General features: G+C 52.6%; 1 protein-coding gene and 1 long non-coding RNA gene across 2 annotated transcripts in view; both read left to right on the top strand.

Moving 5' to 3' along the window:
- Positions 1-2750: 2750 nt before the first annotated feature.
- The window catches only part of RALGDS (ral guanine nucleotide dissociation stimulator), a 102440-nt gene continuing 80816 nt past the window's right edge, over positions 2751-24374 (top strand). Inside the window, exon 1 of the mRNA XM_039506597.1 lies at positions 2751-2786. Coding sequence (XP_039362531.1) covers positions 2766-2786 — 21 coding nt within the window. The 5' untranslated portion in view covers positions 2751-2765. The remainder of the gene's footprint in view (positions 2787-24374) is intronic.
- On the top strand, positions 17475-19260 carry LOC120386793. The gene is made up of 2 exons (XR_005589923.1): positions 17475-17511; positions 18281-19260. It is a non-coding gene; the product is annotated as an uncharacterized LOC120386793 (long non-coding RNA).

Genomic DNA, 24374 nt, shown 5'->3' with positions numbered 1-24374 from the left:
CAGAGGAATCAGAGGGAGCCCTTGGAGTCGTACCTCATACGGGGCCCCTCATTTGGACCATGGAGGCAAAGTGCTGAGCCATCCCCTGCTGGCCAGTTCCAGAGGGAGCCAACTCATTGACAGGATGGAGGGCTGGGCTGCATGGGGAGACTCTGGGAAAAGGTGCAATAAAGGTTTCCAGAGGGCCCATCTCACTCCACTGGATATCCCCCATCCCTAGGGGCACCCCCAAAATATCCCCCTGTCTGTTGTGTGACTCATGTCCCCCTTCGTGTTGGCTTCCTGGTTTTCTGTCTGCTGCTGAGAACTTGATCTGTTTTGCCTCTGCCAGCTGCCTGGTGTGTGTGAGAGCAGGGCAGGGGAGGGAGCAGGGGTTAGTCACCGAGGGAGGGGTGGCATATCTGGGAAGAGACAGGGACCAGCATCTACTGAACACAGCAGGTCCCCTGCAGGCGACCAAGTGGCAGTGTGGGCTCGTCAGAGCATTGCTCCAGCCCAGACAGATAAAACCCAGGCCCTATCCTGAGGTTTGACAGCACTGGGCTGACCTCCCTCACAAACCTGTTTGATTCAGGGCTGCTCCATGGGTCTGGCCCATGCTTTGAAGGGGCACCTGATGTGTCACTACAGACATCACGCCCAGCTAGTTGCAGGCCCTACCTAGGGTGACCAGATGTCATGATTTTATAGAGACAGTCCCGATTTTGGGGTCTTTTTCTTATATAGGCTCCTATTACCCCCACCCCCTGTCCTGATTTTTCACACTTGCTGTCTGGTCAACGCAACCCTACCTCTCTCTGACTGACATCAGCCTCAATTTGAGCCCCCCTTTGTGGATCTCTATGACTCAGCTGAGACCCAGATGGAGCTAATGGAACAGCAGCATGTGCTGCAGACTGTCAGTCCCTCACTGGGAGGAGCAGGCCTGCCCCGGGGAGGGAACTGGTCAGAGGGACTGAGGCAAAAATTCTTCTGTGTGCCCTGATCTCAGTTCTGTGTGGCAGTGTGAGCAGACAGATGTGCAAACCCAAGAGGCATCAAGGGGCTTTGCTTTCACCCTTATGCCGCTTGAGCACTGTGTGCCGGGCACATGTAACCCGGAAGGTAGATCCATTTTACAGGGTGGTGCTGAGGGTGAGAGCCAGAGAGCAGGTAATCCAGGGCAGTGCCCTCACTCCCTTCCATTTGCAGTTTGCCAGGTGGCCTTTGGCAATGAGCAGCCCTTTTCCGCTCTCCCTGCTGGAGCTGACACAGAAAGAGACACCCAGGGACAGACACTGTGGTGCCATAATAAACTCATCATATTTCTGCTAGGGTGCAAAACATCTGCCTTGGGGTGCAGGGCAATGAGAAAAGCATTGAGCGTGAGTGGTATCTGGGTGTCTGCAAGTGACTGTGTGTGGGTGCGATTGTGCACCTGTGATGGACTCTGCCTGGGTAACTGGTGTTTATGAGTGACTGGCTCTCAGTGTAACTGTGTGTGTGGTGGTTGTGTCTGTGTGTAGCGATGAGCCGAGTGACTTAACCAGGGTCACTGGTGCCCAGCAAACATGGTTTTGAACTCAGCTGTCTTTGTCTATGCTCCATAGTGCTTGACCAGGGGCTCATTAAAATATTATGCTTAGCACAATTCCTAACTCATTTGTTCCAGGCAGGCAAAACCTGGGCGTCTGTAAAACAGAACCCTACAGCGCCAGTGGGCTGAGGATCATTCCGGGGTGATCTTAAATTCTCCTGGGAACTCTCCTGTCTCCTCGTTTACCCCAGGTGGGATCAAAGCTCCCAGAGGAAAGGCGGACCTGGGAAAAAAACAACCACCCTGCCTTTCCCGGAGCCACACGCGGCTGGATCTAGAGAATCACCCGCTCCAGCCCCGCCTGGGCGATTGGATTCCTGGCTGCTTCATTTGCAAAGATTTGTTGTTGTTATTGCTGCTGCTCTTCTGGCTGGAGGGAAGTTTCTCTGCCCTGGAGAGGGATCCAGCACAGAGACCCGGGGAAGAAGGCTGTTAAACGCCTGGTGCCTGATTCATTCCCTCCCCTTCCACCCCCTTTGCACACACACGCTCACGCTCTCTTTGCAAATTGTTGCAGCCCAGCCTCGGTGGCTTTGCAATCTGCCGCCTGCAACGTGTGTTTGTTGGAAAGCTAGCTAGCTCCCCGCCCCCCCACGCCGCCACCGACCGGGGCACGAGCTCTCGGCTCCCACGCGCTGGATTTCCCCGCAGGAGGAGGAGGAGGAGGAGAAGAAGACAGGGACTGGGAGCTTTCCTAAAGGTGCAAAGCTGCTGCTGCTCCGTGGGGTTGTTTGCAGACAATGGGGAACTGACACAGCCCCCCCCCCCCCGAGGAAATGTGTCTCCTGGAGATTCCTCGCGGCCTTCGGTTCCCTGGATCCTGCTGATTCCGCGTGGAGCTCCGAGCAGCTCGGGCTGTGGGTTTTGATTTGCAATGTGACCATGGCAGCCCTGTGTCGGGAATGCCGGCTCATCACCTGCCCCTCCTAGCCTGTCAACGCCTTGAGCCTCTCAGCCCTGACCGGGGATCTTACCCGGGGGATTCCTTCCTTCCAGCGCCAGGAGATGGAAGGCAGCCAGTGACCCAGCAGGGCTTGGGGTGGGGGCTAGGACCAGCTTCCCCTCACCCCTCCTAGCCAGACCACCCCCCATCTGAATCCCCGAGAGACCGGCTCAGCTGGTGGGATTGAGCCCTCCGGCCTCTGGACACCTTTCTCCGTGAGGACCCCGCCGAGGAGATGAGAGGGAGATGATGATGATCGACACGCAGGTGAGCTTGGCAGGGTGGGTTTCCGCGGTGATGTCCTTGTCTCTTTATGCCAGTGAAGTGGGCTCAGCGGGATAAATACTTAGCTGTCCTGGGTTGGCACCGTCCCAGGGGGCACTCATGCCCCCGTCGCTGGGGAGATCCAGGTGCCAGGTCTTGCCCATCTAGTAGAAACCACCTGTGCTAATTAGAAGCCATGGGATAGATCAGTGGATCCACCTTCGCTGCCCCCAAACTGTCTTGTCTGATGCACTGAGTCAGATGAGGCGGCTCACGTTTACTTTCAGAAGGCCCGTGCGCTAATTATATTTCCTATAGATACGTGTGCAGGGTACAACCCCGACCAGGCAGCCACTCGGCTTCCGCCACCACATGACAGCATCCCCGAGGTTTCCAGTAGGGGTTCGTTGAACGTTTCGTTAAGGCCCCACGTCTGTTGCTGTTGGCTGGCCCCCAGGCTGCTGTGTGCATGGGGCACAGTGGCAGTAAGGGGGGCATGGCCTTGTATGCTATGGATGGGGACAGGGGACAGACAGCACTGAAAGGGAAACAGACCACGGCAGACATGCTCAGTAAAGGGAAGTAACCACAGGGGAGCTTCCCAGTCCCAGTTCTTGGTCTCTGTGTAAATGACCAAAGACCCACTGCACGTGCCGAAGGAGGTGGGTCATGGAACGGGGAGAGACCAGGTGCTTTTAAACTGGAGACCAGCAGTTCTCAATCTGTGGGTCGTGACCCCAAAGTGAGTTGCATCCCAGTTTTAATGGGGGTCGCCGGGCTGGTGCTAGACTTGCTGTGGGCCCCCGGCCAAAGCCCAAGCCCGAGCCCCATGGTCTGGGGCTGAGGGCTTCAGCCCTGTGTGGCAAGGCTCAGGTTACAGGCCCCCTGCCCGGGACAGTGGGGATTGGGCTCGGGCTTCGGCTCACCGTGCCCCCCCCCACTCGGGGCAGTGGGGCTTGGGCTTTGCCCCACACACACACACACTGCCCGGGGTGGCGGAGCTCAGGCGGGCTCAGGCTTCGGTCCCCCTCCCGGGGTCGGGTAGTAATTCTCATTGTCAGAAGGGGCCGTGCCGCAATGAAGTTTGAGAACCCTGCAAGAGACGCTTCAGAACTGGTGGGCAGCAAATGCTCCTGAATGGTGAGACTCTGCTCCACTAGGGGCAGGGCTTGGAGCCACGTAGGCAGTGACTAGGCCCAAGAGACATTAGAAGGTGTCAGGCCCCCCTGGCATAGTCCTTATGCCCCAAACTCTCTGCTCCGTCCCAGCGCCTTGATGGGGCAGGCTCAAGGTGAAATGGGGCCCGGGCAACCAAATCGCAGGGCCTCCCACCTCTGCTGCTATTTCTGGGAGTGGGTTGAAGTTGGAAACATTTGGAGAGTGGGCCCTGGATTGGCGTGAATCCTCAACTGGCCCCTTCCTCCCACTCCCGCCCTTCACCCGTCAGCTAACCCCTAAGAACTTGAGCGTTCAGACAGATGCATGCCTGGGGCCGGATGCTGAGCTCCCCCACCAGTCCCTCAGACTGAGGGGCCTGATCCTCCACTCTCCTAGGCTGGTGAAACATCACTGACCTCAATGGAATTCCCCCTGGATTTACACCTGTGCCCGTGAGAAGAGACTCTGGCCCTGAGCATGGAAGCACCCCCTCCATGTGGTCAGCCTTGAAGCACTGCCTGGGGTCTCTGGGCTGTGCCTGTAGCGTGCACAGGAGGAGGGCCTGCCGTGTGAATTTTAGATTGATGCTCCCCCCTCTAGATCCCAAACCTGCACATGGACCAGTCCAGCGAGTGACTTCCAGACTAAATCCAACTCCTAGAGCAGGAGGCAAAAGGTCAGCTGAAGGGAGATCCCTGCCTCTCCCTCTGTTGGAGGAATTAAATGGGCTTCTGGGGAGAAGGGAGTGATTGTTGCACTGGCAGATTCAAAACAGGAGGCGCCTCTGGTAACACACTGATCTCCAAGGGCTGGCGAGCGAGGCTGGAACCAAACTCTCATCAGTTCCTTTTCTCTAGTGTCGGCCTGAACTTGAGCAGAAAGGGGGGCCTGGCCTGGAATGACTCTGCCTCAGAGCTCCTCCTGGCTCTCAGCTAGTCTGCAGGGGCGTGGACTTTGGTACCAAGGAAAGCTGGCAGTGGGTACACAGAGGAGTCCAGCTGGCATGAGGCCCTGGTGGGGACATCCTGAGTCCTTCACAGACTGGTTCAGCTGGTGTATTTGGGACCCCTATTTCCAAATGTGGGTGCAAGCCAGGGGAGCCCCTTTAGACCCCAGGTGCTGGCAGGTCAGGAGGAGAAAGGCAAGCTGTGCAGACAGCGCCAAGGCAGACCTCTGGCAATGGTTGTCCTCACACTGTAGCCCAGTGGGGGTTCCCCCCTAGGGCCCAGTTTGCTCGGAGAGTCCCTTTGGGGTTTTCCAAGACCATTTTCCCAGTGTCTTTGGGTTTGTGTTTCTCTCTGTCACTCCCCGTATTTCTGCTGCGCTCCTTGTGCTGGGTTGGTGGGAAGCAGCGTTCCCGGCCCTGCGTAGGAATCCTGGAGAAAGCTGCATTGCCCACAGACTCGGGCTGGGTTTCCAATACATTGCTATAGCAGCGATCATTCCGGAGGATGCCAACCTGCTGTCTACATTGTGATGGCCGAGGAATCATTTCGCCTGCCATTGCCTCGAACTCACTCATGGCACAGGAGTCGCTAGCCAGCCTCCTACACACACCAGCCTAGGGCAGTAGAAGAAGAGGAGTCCAACTGGAGCGGAGGGGCAGATAACTAGCATATTCAGTAGAAAGTGCAGGGGCAATTTAGAGAAGCTGAATGCCCCCCCCCGCACCCCTCCTCACTGGAATGGCCCAGGACTGCAGGGTGACACGCTGACGCTTGCGCAGTGTCAGTATCACAGGATCCGTAATGGGCAGAAATCGGGAGGAGTCCGAGGACTTGGGTTTTAATCTCTTCCGAAAAGAGCGGCTTGTGGCCTCATCGACCAGCTTCGATTGATGCTGGGTGGACCCAGCTTCCCTTTGTCAGGGAGGCAGGAGGCGGGGCTGACGCACCTGCAGGATGTTGATGGGAAAGGGGGATTGTTTGCCCATTTTGACAGAAACTGTCCCAGGCGGTGTTTGCTTCTCTCTCTCCACACTGGACTGGCTACAAGCACCTTTATATGAAGGTGTCGCTGGATGGGATTTAGCGTAGTGTCCCTAACCCATTCTGCCCCCATCCTGCTGAGTGAAGGACAGGATCAAGCCACAGGTTGCCCCACAACCTCATATCCCACTGCTGGAGGGGGAGACCCGGTCAGTCAGTGAGCGGCTCAGCCCCCATTCCCTTCAATGGGAGCTGAGCAGCTCCCCAGCTCCCGGGCGTAGGTCTCAAGCAGCGGTTTGTGCTGCTGGTCTCTGGCTGGTGGTTGTGGCGGATGGATGTGCCCAGGAAGGAGGTGGGATGGGCTGGGATCTGAGCCAGGATGGTGGAGGTGGAAGGGCACTGCCCAAGTGCTACGTGGACTTGCTGGCTAGCAGCTCTCTGTAGACAAATGCAGTTGCTACGGGGCTCCTGCCGTGGCTGGGAGCCGCTCTTGTGCCCCGTGGTGCTAGGGGTGCACAGGTGAGAGGTCACGCTGCATCGTGAGGCTCCCCACGACTTGCAGCCATCTGGGCATCAGCCAGTGTGTGCACTCGCCTCTCCAGTGCCAGCCCTCGCAGGGGATAAATGGAGCAGAGAGGGAGCTGACGGCTCGGTGTGATGCCTCCCCAGCCCCCTCCTTCCCTCCTCAGCGTAATCAGGCTTGAGGGTGACATTTGTTGAATCATTCTTGAAAAATCAACACCAGTAAAAGGTCAGAAGAAGGGGAGAGAGGAGGGATTTCTGGTCCCTTCCCGGATCCCTGACCCTCTGGGGAGCTGGTGCCACAGGAGACCGCTTGCAGCATTGCGGAAGCAGAGCTGGGCTCCCACAGGGCTGCAGCAAGCTCCCACCTCAAGCCATGGCCACAGTGGGAGAGGTCGGTGCTTGGGAGGGCTCTAGACAGGTGGCAGCGGTGTTGGTGGCTCAGTAGGGGGCGCTCCTCTCTCTGCGTCGATGTCATGTGGGCGTGTTGGAGGGCAGAGAGAGCTCCTTTGTGTGCAGTATTACAGGTCCCACTGCAGTTCTCTCCTCTCCTGATTGATTGTTTGAACGTTGGAAGTGATCACAGGGGCTGGGGCTGAGCCCTGTGAGGTTTGGACCCTGACCTGGATGTGCCCAGAGGTTGGGGTTTGTCTCTGGGGGTTGAGCCCCATTGTCGCTGTCATACAGCCCTTTGTCTCTGATGTTACTGTTACAGGCGGCTGCTCTGATCCGGGTCTATTTTCTTGGAACAGGAATGGAACGACCACGGGGGTTGGGGTGACTGGGCAGTGCAACGCCCCCACAATTGGTATGGGGGGCTCAGGTCCATCCAGCAGGCACTAGGAACAACCTGAGCTGTGCCCCATGGCTAGGAATGACCCAGGAGGTCTCTGAAGAGCTTGACTGTCCAGCAGGTGGCACTATTGCTTTCTTTATGGAATATCAGCTGGTCACCTCTCATGGGTCCACTGGGAAATGTGACCGACCTCCAGGGCTTGAGCTTGGTGAGTCCCTGTGGCTCTCCTCATCACACTTGGGTAGCCTCAGTCTGCACAGGGGCTTGGACTTCCCCGGAGGAGGGGCTGGCAGAAGGTTGGGGAGAACGATCTTTGCATCTCAAAGGTCTTGCTGCCTGAAGACAAGGTTTGCTTTGCCATTGATGGTGGTGATCTAGGGTGACCAGATGTCCCAATTTTATAGGGACAGTCCTGATATTCAGGGCTGTGTCTTACATAGGGGGCCTATTACCCCTCACCCCCTGTCCCCCATTTTTCACACTTGCTAGCTGGTCACCCTTTGGTGGTCATTAATACAAAGTTGCATTTATTAAGCAAGGCAGTGGCTGTCCCATGCACACTTAGCTAGGAGATCTGGGTTCCATTCTCAGTCCTGCCACTGACCTGCTGCATGACCTCAGGGAGGTCATGGTAACAGCTATGTGCCTCGATTTCTCCATCTGTAAAACAGAGATAATGATACTGACCTTTCTTTGTAAAGGGCTTTGAGATCCCCTAATTAAAAGGACCATGTAGCCGCTAGGTACTATTTATAGACGTCTTGATTCAAAGCCCACTCACCGTGGTGAGAATCTTTCCATTGACTTTGATGGGTTTTGGATCAGGCCCAAAGTACCTTTCTGACCAAAGGACCACAGAGTGCTTAATAAACTACGCACAGAAGTTACTTCACCCAGCCCTGAAATGCAGCAACTTCTGGGGTGGGGCCTAGCAACTGTTTAACTACCACACTACCCCAGTTTAGGACAGGAAGTGAAGAAGTATCCTCTATCCCACTAAAACTGCAAGGAGGGCTTAGGTATGTGGAATGTACTGATTTCACCCATGTTGGAGATCAGCTGGCACAACTGAGTGAACATCCCAGAACCTAAAGGTTACATTTCAGAGAGTTTAGGAAGGCAGAGTGGACTGATTGGCGTTGGAATGTACCCAGGATATTCTTGCCCAAGGTGGTTATCTCAATAACCAAAGCTCTCTCAAGCATTTTGTTGGGATTATTTCCACTTGAATCCTGTCTCCCAAGATCTCAGTAATGGGTGCTGTGATGCAGAGACGACTCTGTTCCATGGGTGAGCACAGCATGCGGCTCTGCCACCCCTGAGACAGATCTACTGTTTTATTAGGAAAAGCCAAATCAAGCCTTCATTTGGCACATGAAGCTGGGGACCAATGGGGGCCCTGCTGCTGTGGCTGGACTGTAGAAGAGAACGGTATGAAACCAGCATGTAAGGAGCAGCACACGGGACTCACCTCTTTTCCTCAAGGACACTTCAACCCATCAGAATAATCCTTTGCCCTTCTGTGCCCCTTCCCTCTATGCACCTCCCAGCGCTTCACGAGCATTTATGTCTTGCATCCCTATGAGGTCGAACTGTATTCTTGTCCCCATTTTACAGAGGGGAATGCCGAGACGCAGGCGTGGTGGAGCGGAGAACAGACCCAGGAGTGATGACTCCTGTCCCTATGCATCTGGGGCCTGGAGTTAGAACCCCTCCCTGGCCCAGGCAATAGTGGGGCTAGGATATTGTCACGGGAACAGCCTCCCCGTGCGTTGAGAGTTCTCCCTCGCATGTGCAGGATTTACTCTGCCCTAGAGGTGGGCACAGAACCCCCTGTTAATGCTGATGGGACACATCCAGTGACAGGAGAGAGCTACACAAGGTGGTGCCCTGTCCCAGCAATCTCTTACTTAAAATGCATTGTTCACTGCACTCATCTGAAGTCCTTCTAGGGCACGAATCTCAGAATGCGGCCCTCCGTTACTATGGTGACGAGGGCTGTATGAGTACTTGGATAACAAGGCCCTCCTCACCATAGTATCCCACTGCTTTATTCTGAGGTTCAGATGATTGGGGGCATGGTGGTGCATTTTTATGGCAGCCTGGCACAAAGCTTACCATGCAGAACGTACTCCTCGCTGGGGCTGCATGAAACGCCTTTGCCTTTGTCTGCCAGGCCTAAGCCCCTGTGCTGCTGGTATTCGCGTCGGCGGTGCCTTTGGCTGAACCGTGATAGAACGTACTCTGCTCACGCTTGTGTGCGTGGAAGCCTACGTTTGGGACCCATGGTTTAACCCAGGTGACTGTAGCATAGATGGACATAAGGGCTCTCAGCTGATGGTTGATTATTAATCTGTATTTCAGTATTGTCCAAAGGCCCCACCTGAGAGTGTGGCCCGCTGAGCTGGGCACCGCACGTACACATAGTGAGACAGTCTCTGCCTCAAAGAGCTTCAGTCTAAACGGGCAAGACGAAGGTTGGGAAGGGAAGTGGAGGCACAGAGAGGTCACATGACATGCTTAAGGTCACGCAGCAGGTCAGTGGCAAAGCTGGGACTGGAATCCCAGTCTGTTGAGTCCCAGTCTCAGTGCTCTGTCCACTAGACTGTGATGCCTGGAAGGAAACTGCCCTGCCCCCTACAAGGTGGCTAAAGAGGTGGGGGTGAAGAGGCCCCAGCAATGAGGAGGGCACTTCGCGCTGTTGGCTTTCGGCAGAGGCTGCTATAAGAAATTCCAGCTGCCAGCCATTAATGTGCTAAGTGCACCGAATTTACCACATGCCCAGATCCTCTCTGCATGGAGCCATTCCCTGCCATCACCACTTACCAAGTGACCTAGTGGCGACAGCGGGGAGAGCAGGCTGGTCCTTGCTGGGGCCCTTTGTTCTATCATTGACATTTGATTGTTGCTGGGTTAGCCGTGGCTGGGAATATCCAACCGGCTCAGCCCCGGTCAGTATTGCTGGATGAATTCCCAGCAGGTCTGTGGTGGGATTGCAGATGTGGTATTCCCCAGGGATCTGTGCCGCTAGCTGAGTAACTTCTCTGGGCCCTGTTGGCTCGTAAAGCAGCCTGAGAATGACTGTGCATTCATCCCAGGAGGGACGGCTAACGTCCATCGAGCTGGCTTTCTCCTTTGTATCGGATGTTCTGTTCTCCACTTTCTTTTGTGTCCCTGCCTTGCGCGCTTTGGCCATCAGTCAAAAAAAATGTTTGTAGACACGAGCTGACGTCAAGGACTGCCTGGCAACTGCATGTCACTGATCACAGGCTTCCAAGACAGAGCTCCTGCTCCCTGGAGGCCTGGTGCGGACAGCGGGAGTTCATCCATTCAGGAGATCGTTGTAGTGCCCTGACAAATTTATGGTCTCTGGCTCCTCCTCTGTTGCTGGTCTCCTTGGAGCATGACTGAGCTGGACAGAGATGGGATGTTGGGTTACTGTGCCGGGCTTTTCTTTCTGAGTCCAGGGCTGGCAGACGTCTGCAATCGAGGGTGGGTGTGGGATGGCAGCGAGGTGGGCTGTGTCTCCATTGCACTGTCTGTCCCAAGCAGGATAACAACCTTCATTATGTTGCCTAGAGAGAAGTGTCTTCAGGGGGATAATTAAGGGGAGAGGCAGTGAGACAGAGAAGGTGAAGGCTGAGGGAAAGCACCCAGGGGTGAAATAGGAAACAACCCAAACCCACGCCCATTACAGAGCCAAATTGTCTGAGGTTCTGACATGAACAGCCAACCCTTTCCCCTGCCCCTCATCCTGGCTTCTAGCCATGCCTGGAAGCTGACGCCATGTGGGACCCTGTACCTGAGGGACATCCAGTCCACTCCTGGAGCCTCGGGAGCTTTAGAGAGGTTCTGAGGCTTGGTGGCAGAGTTCTGGGATGCTCTTCCCAACCTGGATGCCAAGCCTTCCTGAGCTTCCCCAGCAAAGAGCGTGAGGTGGTGGTGGAATGGGGGTGAGTGGTGGTTAAACTTCTGGAGGGAACTGTCCAGAGGACGCTCTTCTGTGTCGGGATTCAAGCTAAGGCACCGTGAGCTGGGGACAGCCTCCCCCAAGGTTCATGCTACTTATTTTTATCCCTCTGCCTTGACATATGCCATCTCCCTCTCTGCCCCTAGCCAGTTTCTCAGGATGATGAGAACCTGATGTTCCTTTTCTCCCCCTTCCTCCAAAGCTGTACCCCCCCACCCCCCAGCTAAAAATGCCCTGCCTCTTCTGGAGACAGGATGTGAACTCTGTAAAGGTCGCATCCGACACGTAACTTGCCAAGTCATCCTGCAGAAAAAGAATAGGTCGGCCTGTCCATCAGCTTGGCACCTGAGGATGCATAGGGGTGGGGAGTTCAGGGGTGTCTCGCTGTGCCTGGGGGGTTGTATTGGACCCCTGTGAAGATCTCCAGGGTCCGTCCTGTTGTGTACCCCTGGCCTCACTGCCACCATATGATGCCAGATTTCCTGCCGTGTGTTTACTGCCATAGGAGTGAAACAGCCACTCTGCAGTGTGTTCTGTGCTCATGGGCCCGTGCGGCCTGTGCTTCCAGCCTCCCAGTGCAGCAGTGAGGAGTGCTGGCTGGAGACTTTGCTAGTGTAAATAACTGTGACAGGAATTTGGGAAGGAACCTAGGATTGCAAGTCAGTGAAAGGCCAGCACAGCAAACTCTGGCTCCTTCCCTGAGAAAGGAGGAAATGGCCCATCCAGAGGATGCTCTCTGACGCAGTGGGTTATGGAGACCTGGCTCCGAGAATGGCTTTGAGTGAACAGGATTTTGGCCGAAGGCTCAGCCTCTGTCTGGTTCCTCCAGGAAAGGGTGGTTTGATGGTTGGGGATAAGGCAAAGGCCAGGGCTCGACTAGCTGGGTGTAAAAGGTCAGGATGGAGGGTCCCAGAGCTGGAACAGCAGCGGGGGCTGAGAGTCAGGACTGAGATCCCTTGGCGGGGCTCACTGGACAAGAATAGCAGAGGGTGCACTGGGTTCAGGTGGAGGAACATTGGCAGAGTTGTGCGTGAGGAGCCCTGGGCTGGAATAGCAGGGGATGGGAAGGCTGCTGGTTGGGACAGTGGTGCATTGGCAGAGCTATGGGCAGGGAGGATTTGATTTAAATCACTAGTCAGGAAGACTCGATTTAATCATGGATTTCTACATAAACGTGCATTCTTGTTGGTTGTTATAACCTTAATACATATTCTTCACAACTCAGAGATAGATGTCGGTTTCATTTTTAGAAGGTACACACTATACATTTTTAAGTGATTTATTTTGAAAACTTTTCAGATTAGTTTTACAGCTATATCAGAAAATGAATTCTTGTTTGGTTATTTCATTTACCAAAGGTAATTGAAGCAGATATTTATGACGTAATTGGGAGGTGAACTATCTCCAATTCATCAGTTAATCATTAATATTTGGAGGATTTTCTTGCCATGCTGTATTAGGAGGCGAACATCACCAGACAGGTATCAGAGGGGTAGCCGTGTTAGTCTGGATCTGTAAAAGCAGCAAAGAGTCTTGTGGCACCTTATAGACTAACAGACGTTTTGGAGCATGAGCTTTCGTGGGTGAATACCCACTTCGTCGGATGCATGTAGTGGAAATCTCCAGAGGCAGGTATATATAAGCAAGCAGATCAACAGAGCCAGACCTGTACCCAGAAGCCTCCTACTGCAAGACAAACCCAAGAAAGAAACCAACGGGACTCCACTGGCCATCACATACAGTCCCCAGCTAAAACCCCTCCAACGCATCATCAGGGACCTACAACCCATCCTGGACAATGATCCCACACTTTCACAAGCCTTGGGTGGCAGGCCAGTCCTCGCCCACAGACAACCTGCCAACCTGAAGCATATTCTCACCAGTAACTGCACACTGCACCATAGTAACTCTAACTCAGGAACCAATGCATGCAACAAACCTCAATGCCAACTCTGCCCACATATCTACACCAGCAACACCATCACAGGACCTAACCAGATCAGCCACACCATCACCAGTTCATTCACCTGCACATCCACCAATGTAATATACGCCATCATATGCCAGCAATGCCCCTCTGCTATGTACATCGGCCAAACTGGACAGTCTCTACGGAAAAGGATAAATGGACACAAATCAGATATTAGGAATGGCAATATACAAAAACCTGTAGGAGAACACTTCAGCCTCCCTGGCTACACCATTGCAGATCTTAAGGTGGCCATCCTGCAGCAAAAAAACTTCAGGACCAGACTTCAGAGAGAAATTGCTGAGCTTCAGTTCATCTGGAAATTTGATACCATCAGCTCAGGATTAAACAAAGACTGTGAATGGCTTGCCAACTACAAAACCAGTTTCTCCTCTCTTGGTTTTCACACCTCAGCTGCTAGAAGAGGGCCTCATCCTCTCTGATTGAACTAACCTCGTTATCTCTAGCCTGCCTCTTGCTTGCTTATATATACCTGCCCCTGGAGATTTCCACTACATGCATCTGACGAAGTGGGTATTCACCCATGAAAGCTCATGCTCCAAAATGTCTGTTAGTCTATAAAGTGCCACAAGACTCTTTGCTGCTTTTACATCACTAGACAGACATTTAAATCTTTTTATTTAACTGAAACAACAATGTTATGTATTCTGGATCTTTTTCTTCAACAGCAAACATATTTTAACAAAACAAGCTTATGAATTTTTGAATTTAGTTAAACGTTCATGTTTTTTAAAATCAGATTTGTTTTTGTTAAAATTGTTTTTAACTAAAATAGTTAAATGAAATATTAAAAAAAATTGACTGTCAGCCAGGTCAACATGAAAAACTTAAAATATTGGCTTCTGCAGCTAACTCAGTCATCTTTACCTTCATTTTCCTGTTTGTTCACAATCTGGAAAAGAAAAACAAGCTTTCCTGCTTTTTCAGGTCCCAAACAATTTCTCAATTTGGAATGAATTAGTCCAAAGGAAGAAAATATTCTTTCTACACTGGCAGAAGAAGCTACTTCTGTTAAAAGTGAGATTATCACTTCGACAGTGTCTGAATCCAAATGCTTAAGTGACTTCCACCAGTTCACTGGTGTGACTTTCTTTCAAACATCATCAGCAAACATATTTCTTGAATGGTTCTTATTCCCAAACTGGGTCTCTTTTACGGCCTGCTGCTATTATAGGTTTTCCTTTCTAGTGAGAGAATGGCACGGTAGATCTCAAATCAATGAAGGCCACACTCAGAAAGACCTCAAGACTTCTGGAATATGCTGTTCAAACAGTTTCACTTTGGTTTCTACTGCCTGTCCCTCCCGTCTCACATTCATCTCCAGACTACTTCTCCTTGTCCAGATCTATTCTGCCCCCAACAATCTTCTATTCATTGAACTTTTGAAACGTTGCACTTTTAGAGAGAGGTAAGGAATTGACTTTGTGTACACAAATTTGCAGCGGGACAATAGGGTTGAAGTCTGTTATTTCTCACCTCTGTTTGTTTGTTTATTTTATTTTGCTGTTTACAAGCATGTTATCTCTGGAGACACAAATCCACTGTCTGAGAACTGCAAAACTAAGCATCTCTAATGGTATCTTCTAGACTGAGCACTGAGTCCCATTGGGTAGATAGAAAGATTAACCTAAATAATCTATACAGAAGCCCCTGGAACCCTGTAAGATTGGGTCCCTAATCCATGAACTATTGGAACTCATTTACAAAACTTTTCTTAAACAAGACATGAATATATTGTCTCATACTATAGAATTAGAATTTATAATCCTTATTTCATGATGAGATCTCTTTGAGCTATAATGTATCTTAATTCAAACTATCTTTAGTTAGGTTTTTTTTCCTCAAAAAGCATTTTATCAAAAAAATCTGATTTTATTTTATTTTTTTTAAATAATTGATTTGTATCCACCCTGGCTATGGGGAATCCCCAGGCCGGAAGAGCTCAGTGGATTTGTGGGTCAGAATTGCAGGGGTTTCTCTGTGTGTGCGGTGGGTGCGGGTCCAAGGACCGGAGGAGCCGGGGTGCTGCAGGGCAGGATTGAAGTACGCTGGTCGAGCCGTGTGGTGACCTAGCCCGGCTGCACTGAGGTGCTGAGAGGACAGAGCGGGAAAGTCTGCCAGGACTCGGAGGCGTAACGTGAGGCGAAACCCAGGGCAGCGTGAAGGCCCTTGCTAGCCGAGAAGGTGTTTCTCCACGCTGGCCTGTCGTGTGGCTTCAGCAGCTTGGCGAGCGCTAGTCCCACAGCAGAGGTGCCTCCGAGTGCTGCGCTGTGCCCTTCGGGCCGACAAGAGATGGAAACGCCGTGAGTCTGTTTCTCGGCCAAGCGCTCTGGAGCAGCGGGGCCTGTGCTGCTTGGCAGTGGTTGAAAGTCCCAGTAGGCCTCCACATTTCCATGGTGATGGGGCGGGAGTTCCTGGCAGCCGCACTGTCCCCAGGGGCACTGAAATAGCACGGCTGGAGTGAGCTGTGCTGCGTTGTGATCGGTGTACTCCAGTTCCCGTGGCTCTGTAGCCCAGTCACAGCACAGGCAGGATGGTCACAACTCAACCCCATACAGGCCAAGATTGGGTCACTCCCCTCAGGGAGGCCAGATTCTTGTGACCAGAGACCGATTAATAATAAGACTCTGCCCTTCTCCGTTAGGAGCACTTTAGAAACAACAGCCCGTTGATATCACCATGCCCATTCTGCCCTCGGGGAAACTGAGGCACAGAGCGATGCAGCAACTCGCCCTAGTCCCACAGCGAGCCAATGGCAGAGCAGGGAGCAGATTTGAGATGTCCTGACTCTCAGCCCTGTGCTCTAACCACTAGGCATGCTTCATCCCAAGGCTAAGTGGGACTAAGATCTGCCCGGACAGACCATTCCTCCCGCTTGTCTTCCTCCTGCTCTTCTATCCCAGAGGAGGATCCCCAACCCAGCAGCAGCTTGAACCATTGTACTCTGCCTCGTCACCTGCTGCACTCCAGCCCCCTCTGAGTGTGGAGCCGCTGTTGGTGGGGAAGGCCACGTGCTCTGAGTTATGTGGACGTAGCCAGTGTTCTTGAGAGCAGGTTCAAATAGGGGGAAAGAGCCCCCTTCAGAGGAACTGGCCCATCGGGCACTGACCCCTCTGGGGGTTAATGGGAATGATTGGAATGCTAATCCCTCTCGCGCCTCTGCGGTGCACAAAGAGAACAGCTTAAGCCTCCATATTCATAATCCAAGCTGGGAAAATATGAGGCTTGGCATTTGCCCAGCATAAGTGAATGACTAAAGGGGGGTCTGCGGGGGTGCGGTGATGTGGGAATTGCTGTCGTTGAGATTAGGCATCAGCCTGACATTTGGATTGCCTGCCATTATTAAAACTCCTCCAATGGCATTCTTCAGAAGGTCGGGCCTGAGCCCCAGTGGCTTGGCCAAATCCTAGTCATCGCATGTTGCCTAGCAATGTTTCCTGGTCGGCTCACTAGGATACAGGATTTTCCTTCGCTCCTTGTCCCTCAAGCTCCTGTGTAGAGCTGCTGGTGCGACCGCAGTGGCTTTGTATCTCCTCTGCCTCGCACCTAGAGCTGGCTGCCAAACAGAATTGAGTCCGGCAGGAAATTCCGAAACTTGATTTTGTCCCAAATGGGAATGCGAAGTTGAAATCTCAGAATTTTTTGAAAAATGAAATATTAAAAAATACTTCCTTTCCACTGGTAAAATAAAAGTCACAAAATGTTTTGTCCTTTACCACGATGAAACTTTTCAGCCTTTTTGATATTTTCTGTGGGAATCTCTATGTTCCTGCAAAACATTTAGCTGTTGTCAAATCAGCCTGGGGAAACTCTGACCAGCTTTCCTGTTGCCTCAGAAAAGCGGCTGCATTTCAGTGGAGCATGAAGTGAAGCAATTCCAGTGTATTCCACTGTGTATGGACCCATTCCTGCACGCTCTTACGCATGGGACTAGCCCTTGTGCAGAGAGTCCTGACTGACGAGGTTCAGGTTCTTGTAGTTTGCTTCTCGGCTCTATGAGCGAAGAGGTGAAAACATTATCTAAAGTTGTAACTCAGAGAGCACTCAGAGGATTGCAGCAGGGGCTCTATGAATCAGTAAATAAACTCAGTTGCAAGTGTATACAGAATCTCTGTGGCAGGGTATAAGACGATGCAGAACTGGACAGTGCTATTGAGAGCTTAAATGCATGGGATGTTAGAGATTTTACTCTGTATTAGGTGGTGCTGTGCACTTTAAATCTCATGGAAAAACAGCCGCTTTCATCATAATGTGACACAAATTATCACCTAGTTGCACAATGTTTTAACCAATGGTATTGGAATCCTTGGGAGCATAAATTCCACTGGCCTGGTGGGGGGCTAACAGCTGCCTCACCCATCAGGGTAAGTGATTTGAAGGCCTAAGCATGTGTTCCCCAGGAGAACCCAGTATCTTTGGGGTGGGGGTGGGGGGGTTTACAAGAGACAGTTTCACCTGCAGCTACACCCACGGTTTTCCTGCTTTGGGGAATTCACCCAGCCTTGGATAAAGCCAACAGGCCAGGGCTTTGTAACACTCTGCTATTTACATAACCCCCCTTTGCTCCATCTTCATTCCAATGTTCTTTGAAAGGGTGTTTAGTTAATAGGATTATAAAGCTTTCCTGTCGTTAAAGCAACAGAAATCAATGCTCAGCCCCAGGCCTGAGCTTAATGTCAGTTACAGTGGTCTGCCACGAGGTGGCCCCAAGCCTTAGCTGTGCTCCCTCCCATCTTGCTCGGGTTATGCCAGTGGAAGACCCAGAGCGGAGAGAGCTGGCACAGGGGACCCTGTATAGGGTGGGCAGGTAGGCAGCTGTCTGCACTGGGTCCCTGCATCCTTTCCCCTGCTGCTCAAGCCCTCTGAGGGCTGGTGCTAAACCCAGATGGTAAGAGCTGGTGTGTGTCCACCCACAACAGCTGCCAATGGCGGGTGGTCCCAGTTGGCTGCAATCCCTGGGATGATGGCTCGTGCTGAAGCTGGCCTCCGTATGGACAGGACCCCCTGAGGCAGCCTTCCCAGCCCAGTCCCACAATGCAATGCATCAGCCCCTGCTCCCAACAAGTACCAACCACATGGGGTAGTTGTTCTCAGAATGCACCATGGGCTGAAGCTTTCACGCATCTCATACAGTCACTGCAGTGGCTTCCTTGCTTGGTGCTGAAGTCCAGGGAGCCAAGGCACCTGTTTTCTTTGGGCCAGGGGATCCTCCTGCCAGACCTGGTAAATGAGCAGCAGCCCCATCTCACAGGAGGGCTTCCCCTTCTCTCTGCTGGAGCCAGCCTCCCTGGACTGAGTGGTAGCTTTGCAGAGGGACCCCTGCTAGTGCAATTACTGAACAGAGGTATTTGACACAAACCAGCCCAGTCCCAAATCTGAGAGTGGCTGCAGAACTGGCTTGTGCTGGGAACCAGGCAGGGATCCAGGCTTCTCTGTGGCAGACTGAACTACTGTGCTCCAGAGCGGGGCCAGGCCTGGGAGAACTGATATTTGACACCAGCCGTCAAGGAGGTCAGGGCAGGACCTTTGCAACACCTGGATTGTGTCCACCAAAGCAGACAGCCCTCCTGCCCCACTATGCCCTTCCCCTGCCTCCCCTCCCTCCTAGCGAGAGTGTGGGAATAAAGCCAGACTGCGAGGGGAAAGGAAGAGCTGCAAACTAAAGTGACTTTCCCTCTCTGGTCCCTGGGTGCGGCTGAGCCAACTTGGAAAGGGGAAGGTCTGCAGAAAGGATCAGCTTCCCGCACTGCTGAGGAATCAACTCCAGCAATATCGGGCAGCTCTTTGCCACAATAAGGGGTGGGGAGATGTTGAGAGACTAAATTTTTGTGCGCACTACAAAGGAAATTCTCGGTAGAAAATGAACCCGCTCAAAGAATCTGTCTCTGTGACACACACTTTCCATCCACCCACCCGAAGCAGAGATGGTACAGAATGGATCACCTGTCAAATGGAAACCTGTTGAAAAGGCCAGACCTGCAAAGCAAGCACTGAGAGGAAGGACGGCCTTCCTGTGTGAGTCCTGGCACAGCACTTCATCGCTTTGTGCCTCAGTTTCCTGCCTGTAGGATCTCCTGGCTTTTGTCTATTTAGATTGGTGTAGTGCTGTCAAATGTCGCAATATTTGCTTTGAGCCCTGGAGACAAGGGGTTTCTATGAGACTCTCGGCTTTCATTTAAAAAAAAAAAGGGTCTAGCTCACGTGGCTGTGGAGAAAAGTTTGAAAATGTGACCTGAGTGTGTCCTAGGGGCTCAGAAATGAGCAGGCAAGGACAAAGAGCGCCATACGTGCTTACCACGTACAGAGGTGTATACGTCGCTGTGCATACGTATTGCCTCTTCTGTTGTTCCAGCCAGGAGAGGAAGGATGATCCAGTGATTCGCATGCTAGTCTGGGCCATGGGAGACCCTGGTTCAATTCCTGCTCTGCCACAGACACTCTGTGTCGTCCCTGGGCAAGTCACTTAGCCGATGTGTGCCTCAGTTTCCCCATCTGTCAAACTAAGAGGGTGGGGGGGTGAGAATGGGCTGCTGATAGCTGGAGGCTATAAAGCACCCAGAAAGGAGTAGGGTTATAAAGGGTGGAGCAAGGGGGTAGAACTAGGAGTCATAGGATGAAATGAAGAAAAGGAGAATTAGTATCAGGAAACACGTCCTCCAGTGCGATGGGCTGGACTGTGGAATGGTCTCCAGAGGGAGGCGATAGCAGCGTCCTCGGTTGGGTCCTTTTGAAACTAGACTAAGCCCTGGAGAAGGCAACTCTGTGCTGCCGAGAACAATCCTGCGCTGACTGTGAGGGGAAGGAGGCTCCTAGGCCCGGCCGTGCCTAACGCCTGTGAGTTTGTGGGTGCTTCTGCTGTGAGGAGAGGAGCCAATAAAGCCCTTCCTGCACACAGCGCTCTCCTTCGTGTGCACACACGCACTCTCTGGTGGACACCCGTTTACGTGTGTGCTCGCACACGGGGAAGCACCCCGCCCTGCTGGGGTTCGAACTGCATCACCCAGGTGCACAGGTTCCCTTGACCTCCGAGGAATCCCGTCTCCACGGCCCTTGCAGAGGAATGATAATTGGTAACTGTCGAGATGGCGGCAGCTTGCTTGTGTCTGCATTTCTCCCAGCCCCAGGGCACCTTTGGATTCTCCAGCCAAGGCAGCCAGAGCCTCACCTGCCGCCAGACTGGCTCCTGGGCCCTGCAGCTCCTGCAGGCTTGAGGTTGGCTGAGTGGGGGGCGGGCTGCCTTGTGTGGGGCCTTCAGAGCTGTTGCTTTACCCCTCTCTGCTCCTGCCTGGGCCCAAGCAGAGCACTGCACCTGTAGCTGCCTGTTTTGCACATGCAACTGCATAACTTCTGTTCACAGTGGCCTTGGTTCTTGTGCACACCCGTGTCACATGGGTGCCCGTTTTTTAAATGGTCCCTTCTCCTCTCCATCTGCCCCAGAGAAAGGTCCTTTCCTGGCTCTTGGGAGTTTCAAATGCATCAGGCTTTGCCATCTCCAGGGGCTAATTGCCTGCTCCATAGTCGCACAGCTTCTCTGCCTCATCAGGCCCTAATGGGGTGACGTGTCCCCTATGAGAGCACAATGGGAAAGCAGATCAGAGTGGTTCTGATGGAGCTGTCTGTGTGCTTCCCAGGTGCCTAGACTCTCACGTGTACCTGAGAAACGCCTCTTATTTCTCAACTCTCTCGTTCGCCAGGAACAATGCCTTCAGGGGAGCATTATGGGGGGAGGGATAGCTCAGTGGTTTGAGCATTGGTCTGCTAAACCCAGGGTTGTGAGTTCAATCCTTGAGGGGGTCACTTAGGGATCTGGGGCAAAAATCAGTACTTGGTCCTACTAGTGAAGGCAGGGGGCTGGACTCCATGACCTTTCAAGGTCCCTTCCAGTTCTAGGAGATGGGTATATCTCCTATTATTATTATTTTTTATTTATTTTATTTTGTTAATGAGACGCAGAGAGCGGGAGATAGGCTGGCTAGAGAGGCCAGGGGCTGCACGTGGCGGGAAGCAGCCGCTTGCTGATGTTACCCACCCCTTGCTCCTTCTGGATGCTTGGGAACGCCATTATTGGATGGGGAAGAATCCAAACCGGATTCCTTTGCTGGGATTTACTGGGAAGGGCTGGGTGTGCTGGGGAGACAGCCCAGCTGTGGAGGTGGGAGGGGCCTTTTGTTGCTCAGTAGCACCCCTTCTGGTTGAGAAAAGGAATGTCGGTGGCAGACGTTACAGTGAATCTCAGGAAGTCCTCCGCTGGAAAGATAGCAAGGCAGGAGGCCAGGAGGATGGGGGTCAATCTGGGGCAGAAATGACAATGAGCCCCACCGGCCTAGCACACTGCAGGGGGCGCCACCAAGGGAGCTGCAGGGCTGGTGTATTCATATGCAGTGCAGCAATCTGATGAGGCAAGCTGGGCAGAGTGGAGCCAGCTGGCACACTGGTCTGTCGCAGCATTTCCAGCTTTGCTCCAGCCGCAGAGCTGGGCAGGTGCTAGTGCCGGGGGGCAGGGAAGGCTCAGGAAGGCAGTGGGGGGGCCAGGGAGCTCGCACTGGTGTTACTCCCCTTGGCTGGGCGGGATTAGTCAGGAATGACGCAGGGCTCTGGAATGGTGTTTATACCCCGCTCAGGAATGCTCCCTGCTCTTGACAGGGGATTCCTCTCTGACAGCTGCTGCTGTCTCACCTAGATTGAATAGTGTGTGTGTGTGAGCGTGTGTGTGTGTGTGTGTGTGCGCATGGGGAGGGGAGAGTCAGAGTCACCAGGGCCAGCCAGGACAGGCCATCCCGTGTGACCTAATACCAAACCCAAACACTGCAGGTCTGACACCTTGACTCTCTCTCGGGATCAAGAGAGGCTGGGGGTGCAGGGAGAGGAAGTATGAAAAACAAATCTGATGCAGCAGTAAATCCAGTCTATATCCCGTCTATAGGATCCCTACTTGTGCCAGTCTAGATGGGGGACGGGGGAGGCTCACAGATCCCTAATACACTGCACAGGCTGCCCTATAGCTGAGAAAACAGATGGTTGGGTTTTTAGGATGAATCTGCCATGGGTGGAGGGAAATGCTGGGTTTAAGTTATGGGGGGAACAGGGGTGGGAGTGATGAACTCACGGGAGTACAGTGACCCAAAACAAATGGCTCTAGAGGGTCATGAAACTGCAAGCTGCACCTGCCTCCCCAGTGGCTCAGAACTACCTCCTGCCCCACTGGATACGCCATTCTGCTTCCCAGCTGTTGGCCCTGCCGGACGAGCCCTTCCCCAACCCTCTGAGCTCAGGAAGCGAGAGTCCATGTCCCATCCTGTGGCAGGCACAGGACTGAATCCTAATCTCCCGCCCCACTACGCAGTCAAAAATCCATCTGTTTCCACCCTCGCTCTGTGCCGGGTGGGTGGTAACCTGGCCGGTAGCAGAGTGAATAGCGGACACCTTTGTACCATGTTGGCAGACAGTTGGTTTCCAGGTAAACAGCAAGATAGATTGCTCAGTTTCCAACCCCTCCCTTGGCTGACATGCTCTCGGCGCCCCATGTGACTCGAGAGCAATGCTAGGCGTGTCTGGGAGCGTGGGCAAAGCACCCGAGCTGGAGGGAAAAAGACGACAGATGTCATTTGGGAGGCATGGCTGTTAAAGAACAACTGTTAGGCAGATGCGGTGTCCCTGTCCAGAAGTGAGTCACTCGCTGACAACATCCTTTTGTAGGCAGTGCTCGGTGGGGGATGGAGGTCTGGTTTCCATGACTGTCCATATCCAGGGAAGACAACAACAACAAATACAGAGGATGTTCTGTAGAACTGACTCAATCACACAGATAAGGCACCAGCCCCGGGTGGGAATAGAGGGCAAGGGACGTAACAGGGATCATATCACCTGCAGAGAGGCCTTTGTGTTTCTACCTATCCCTGCAGCTGCAGAAGGGCTCCAGTTTGCCACGTATTTTTGGTTTTTAATACCTGGGCAGCCAGGGTGAGTGATGGGATGGGGCAGCCGTGTTTCAAAGAAATGTGGAGGTATTTATTAGTGCATGCATGCAACTCGTGCATATTTGTGGGGTCTGTCTGTCTGCATGCATGTGGTGTGCTGTTGGGGGGTGATTGGATGGATGCGTAGGACACGTGCATCCCTGCCTCTGTGCAATGCGTGTGCGTGTGTTCTATGGTGTGACATTCGTCTGGTCTCTGTCAGTCGACCCCATCTTGTTGATGAAGCAGACAAGGATTACGACCTGTACCTCTGTCTGTCACCACACCCAGAAACCCAGGGTGTCCAGCAGAAACAGGGAACTGGCTACAGAAATGCCCTCTGGCAGATTACGAGCTCTTCAGAAGCAGGGGATTTTCTATGGAAACTCAATAAATTTTGTAACCATAGCAACCCCAAGTAAAGATCACCCCCCTTCTCCTCCTCCAGATGAAATACCCTTCATGACAGCTCAATGTTACCAACTCCTGGGGGATTTATTTCAGCTGGATAAAGCACTTTAGCGTTGAATAAGGCAGCTGGATTGCAAGCAACAGAGCTTCTTTTTTTTTTTTAACTGATGAATGAAGATGCATTTAGAAGCAGAAATGAGGTCCATAGATACCTGCCATTCCCTCCTGCCCTAGTGTAAGAAGCTGCCCCTCTGCCATTTTGGTGCCATTTCTTAAAAACACCCCATTTGTTCCCCTCCTCCCCAAACAAAACAGGCTGCTGGAGATGCATCTGTATCTGATTTTTTTTTTTTTTTTTTGCTCCATTGGTTAGGCGGTTGTTGCATATGGTCATCTCCATGGAGACAGAGCCCGGCTCTGCCATTTCCTAGATACCTGTTTGATTGATGGTGAGCAAAATCAACAGCTCATTTTCTATTTGAAATTAAGTAACGATAGCGACTGGGATCTCTGCTACGTTCAGGTCCTGGTGTGAAATTCCAACCCACACAGGCGCTTAAAAATCAAAATACGTCAAGTGTTAAAGGCATGGAGGAATCCCGTGAAAACTAATTGGTTTTCCCTTTTAATGCTCATTAGCTGTTCAGTTTGCATTGCTAATTGATGCTCTGTACTTATTAAAAGGTGCTTCATAAGGTCTTGGTTACAAATGAGTTTCACATGCCTGTCTCTTCTGGGGAGCAAGGGAGTTTGCAGAGTGGTGGGAGTCCATGGCGTTCCATGGACTTGGGAGACAGTTTGGGCAGTGGAATGTATTAGGAGTTGTAACTCTCTCTGATTGAAGATGGAGCACACGCCAA

The sequence above is a fragment of the Mauremys reevesii genome, linkage group 19 (assembly GCF_016161935.1).
Source record: "Mauremys reevesii isolate NIE-2019 linkage group 19, ASM1616193v1, whole genome shotgun sequence".
In the NCBI taxonomy this organism is placed as follows: Eukaryota; Metazoa; Chordata; order Testudines; family Geoemydidae; genus Mauremys; species Mauremys reevesii.
The sequence above is the reverse complement of the archived record's forward strand: the minus strand, read 5'-3'. Positions and strand labels throughout refer to the sequence as shown.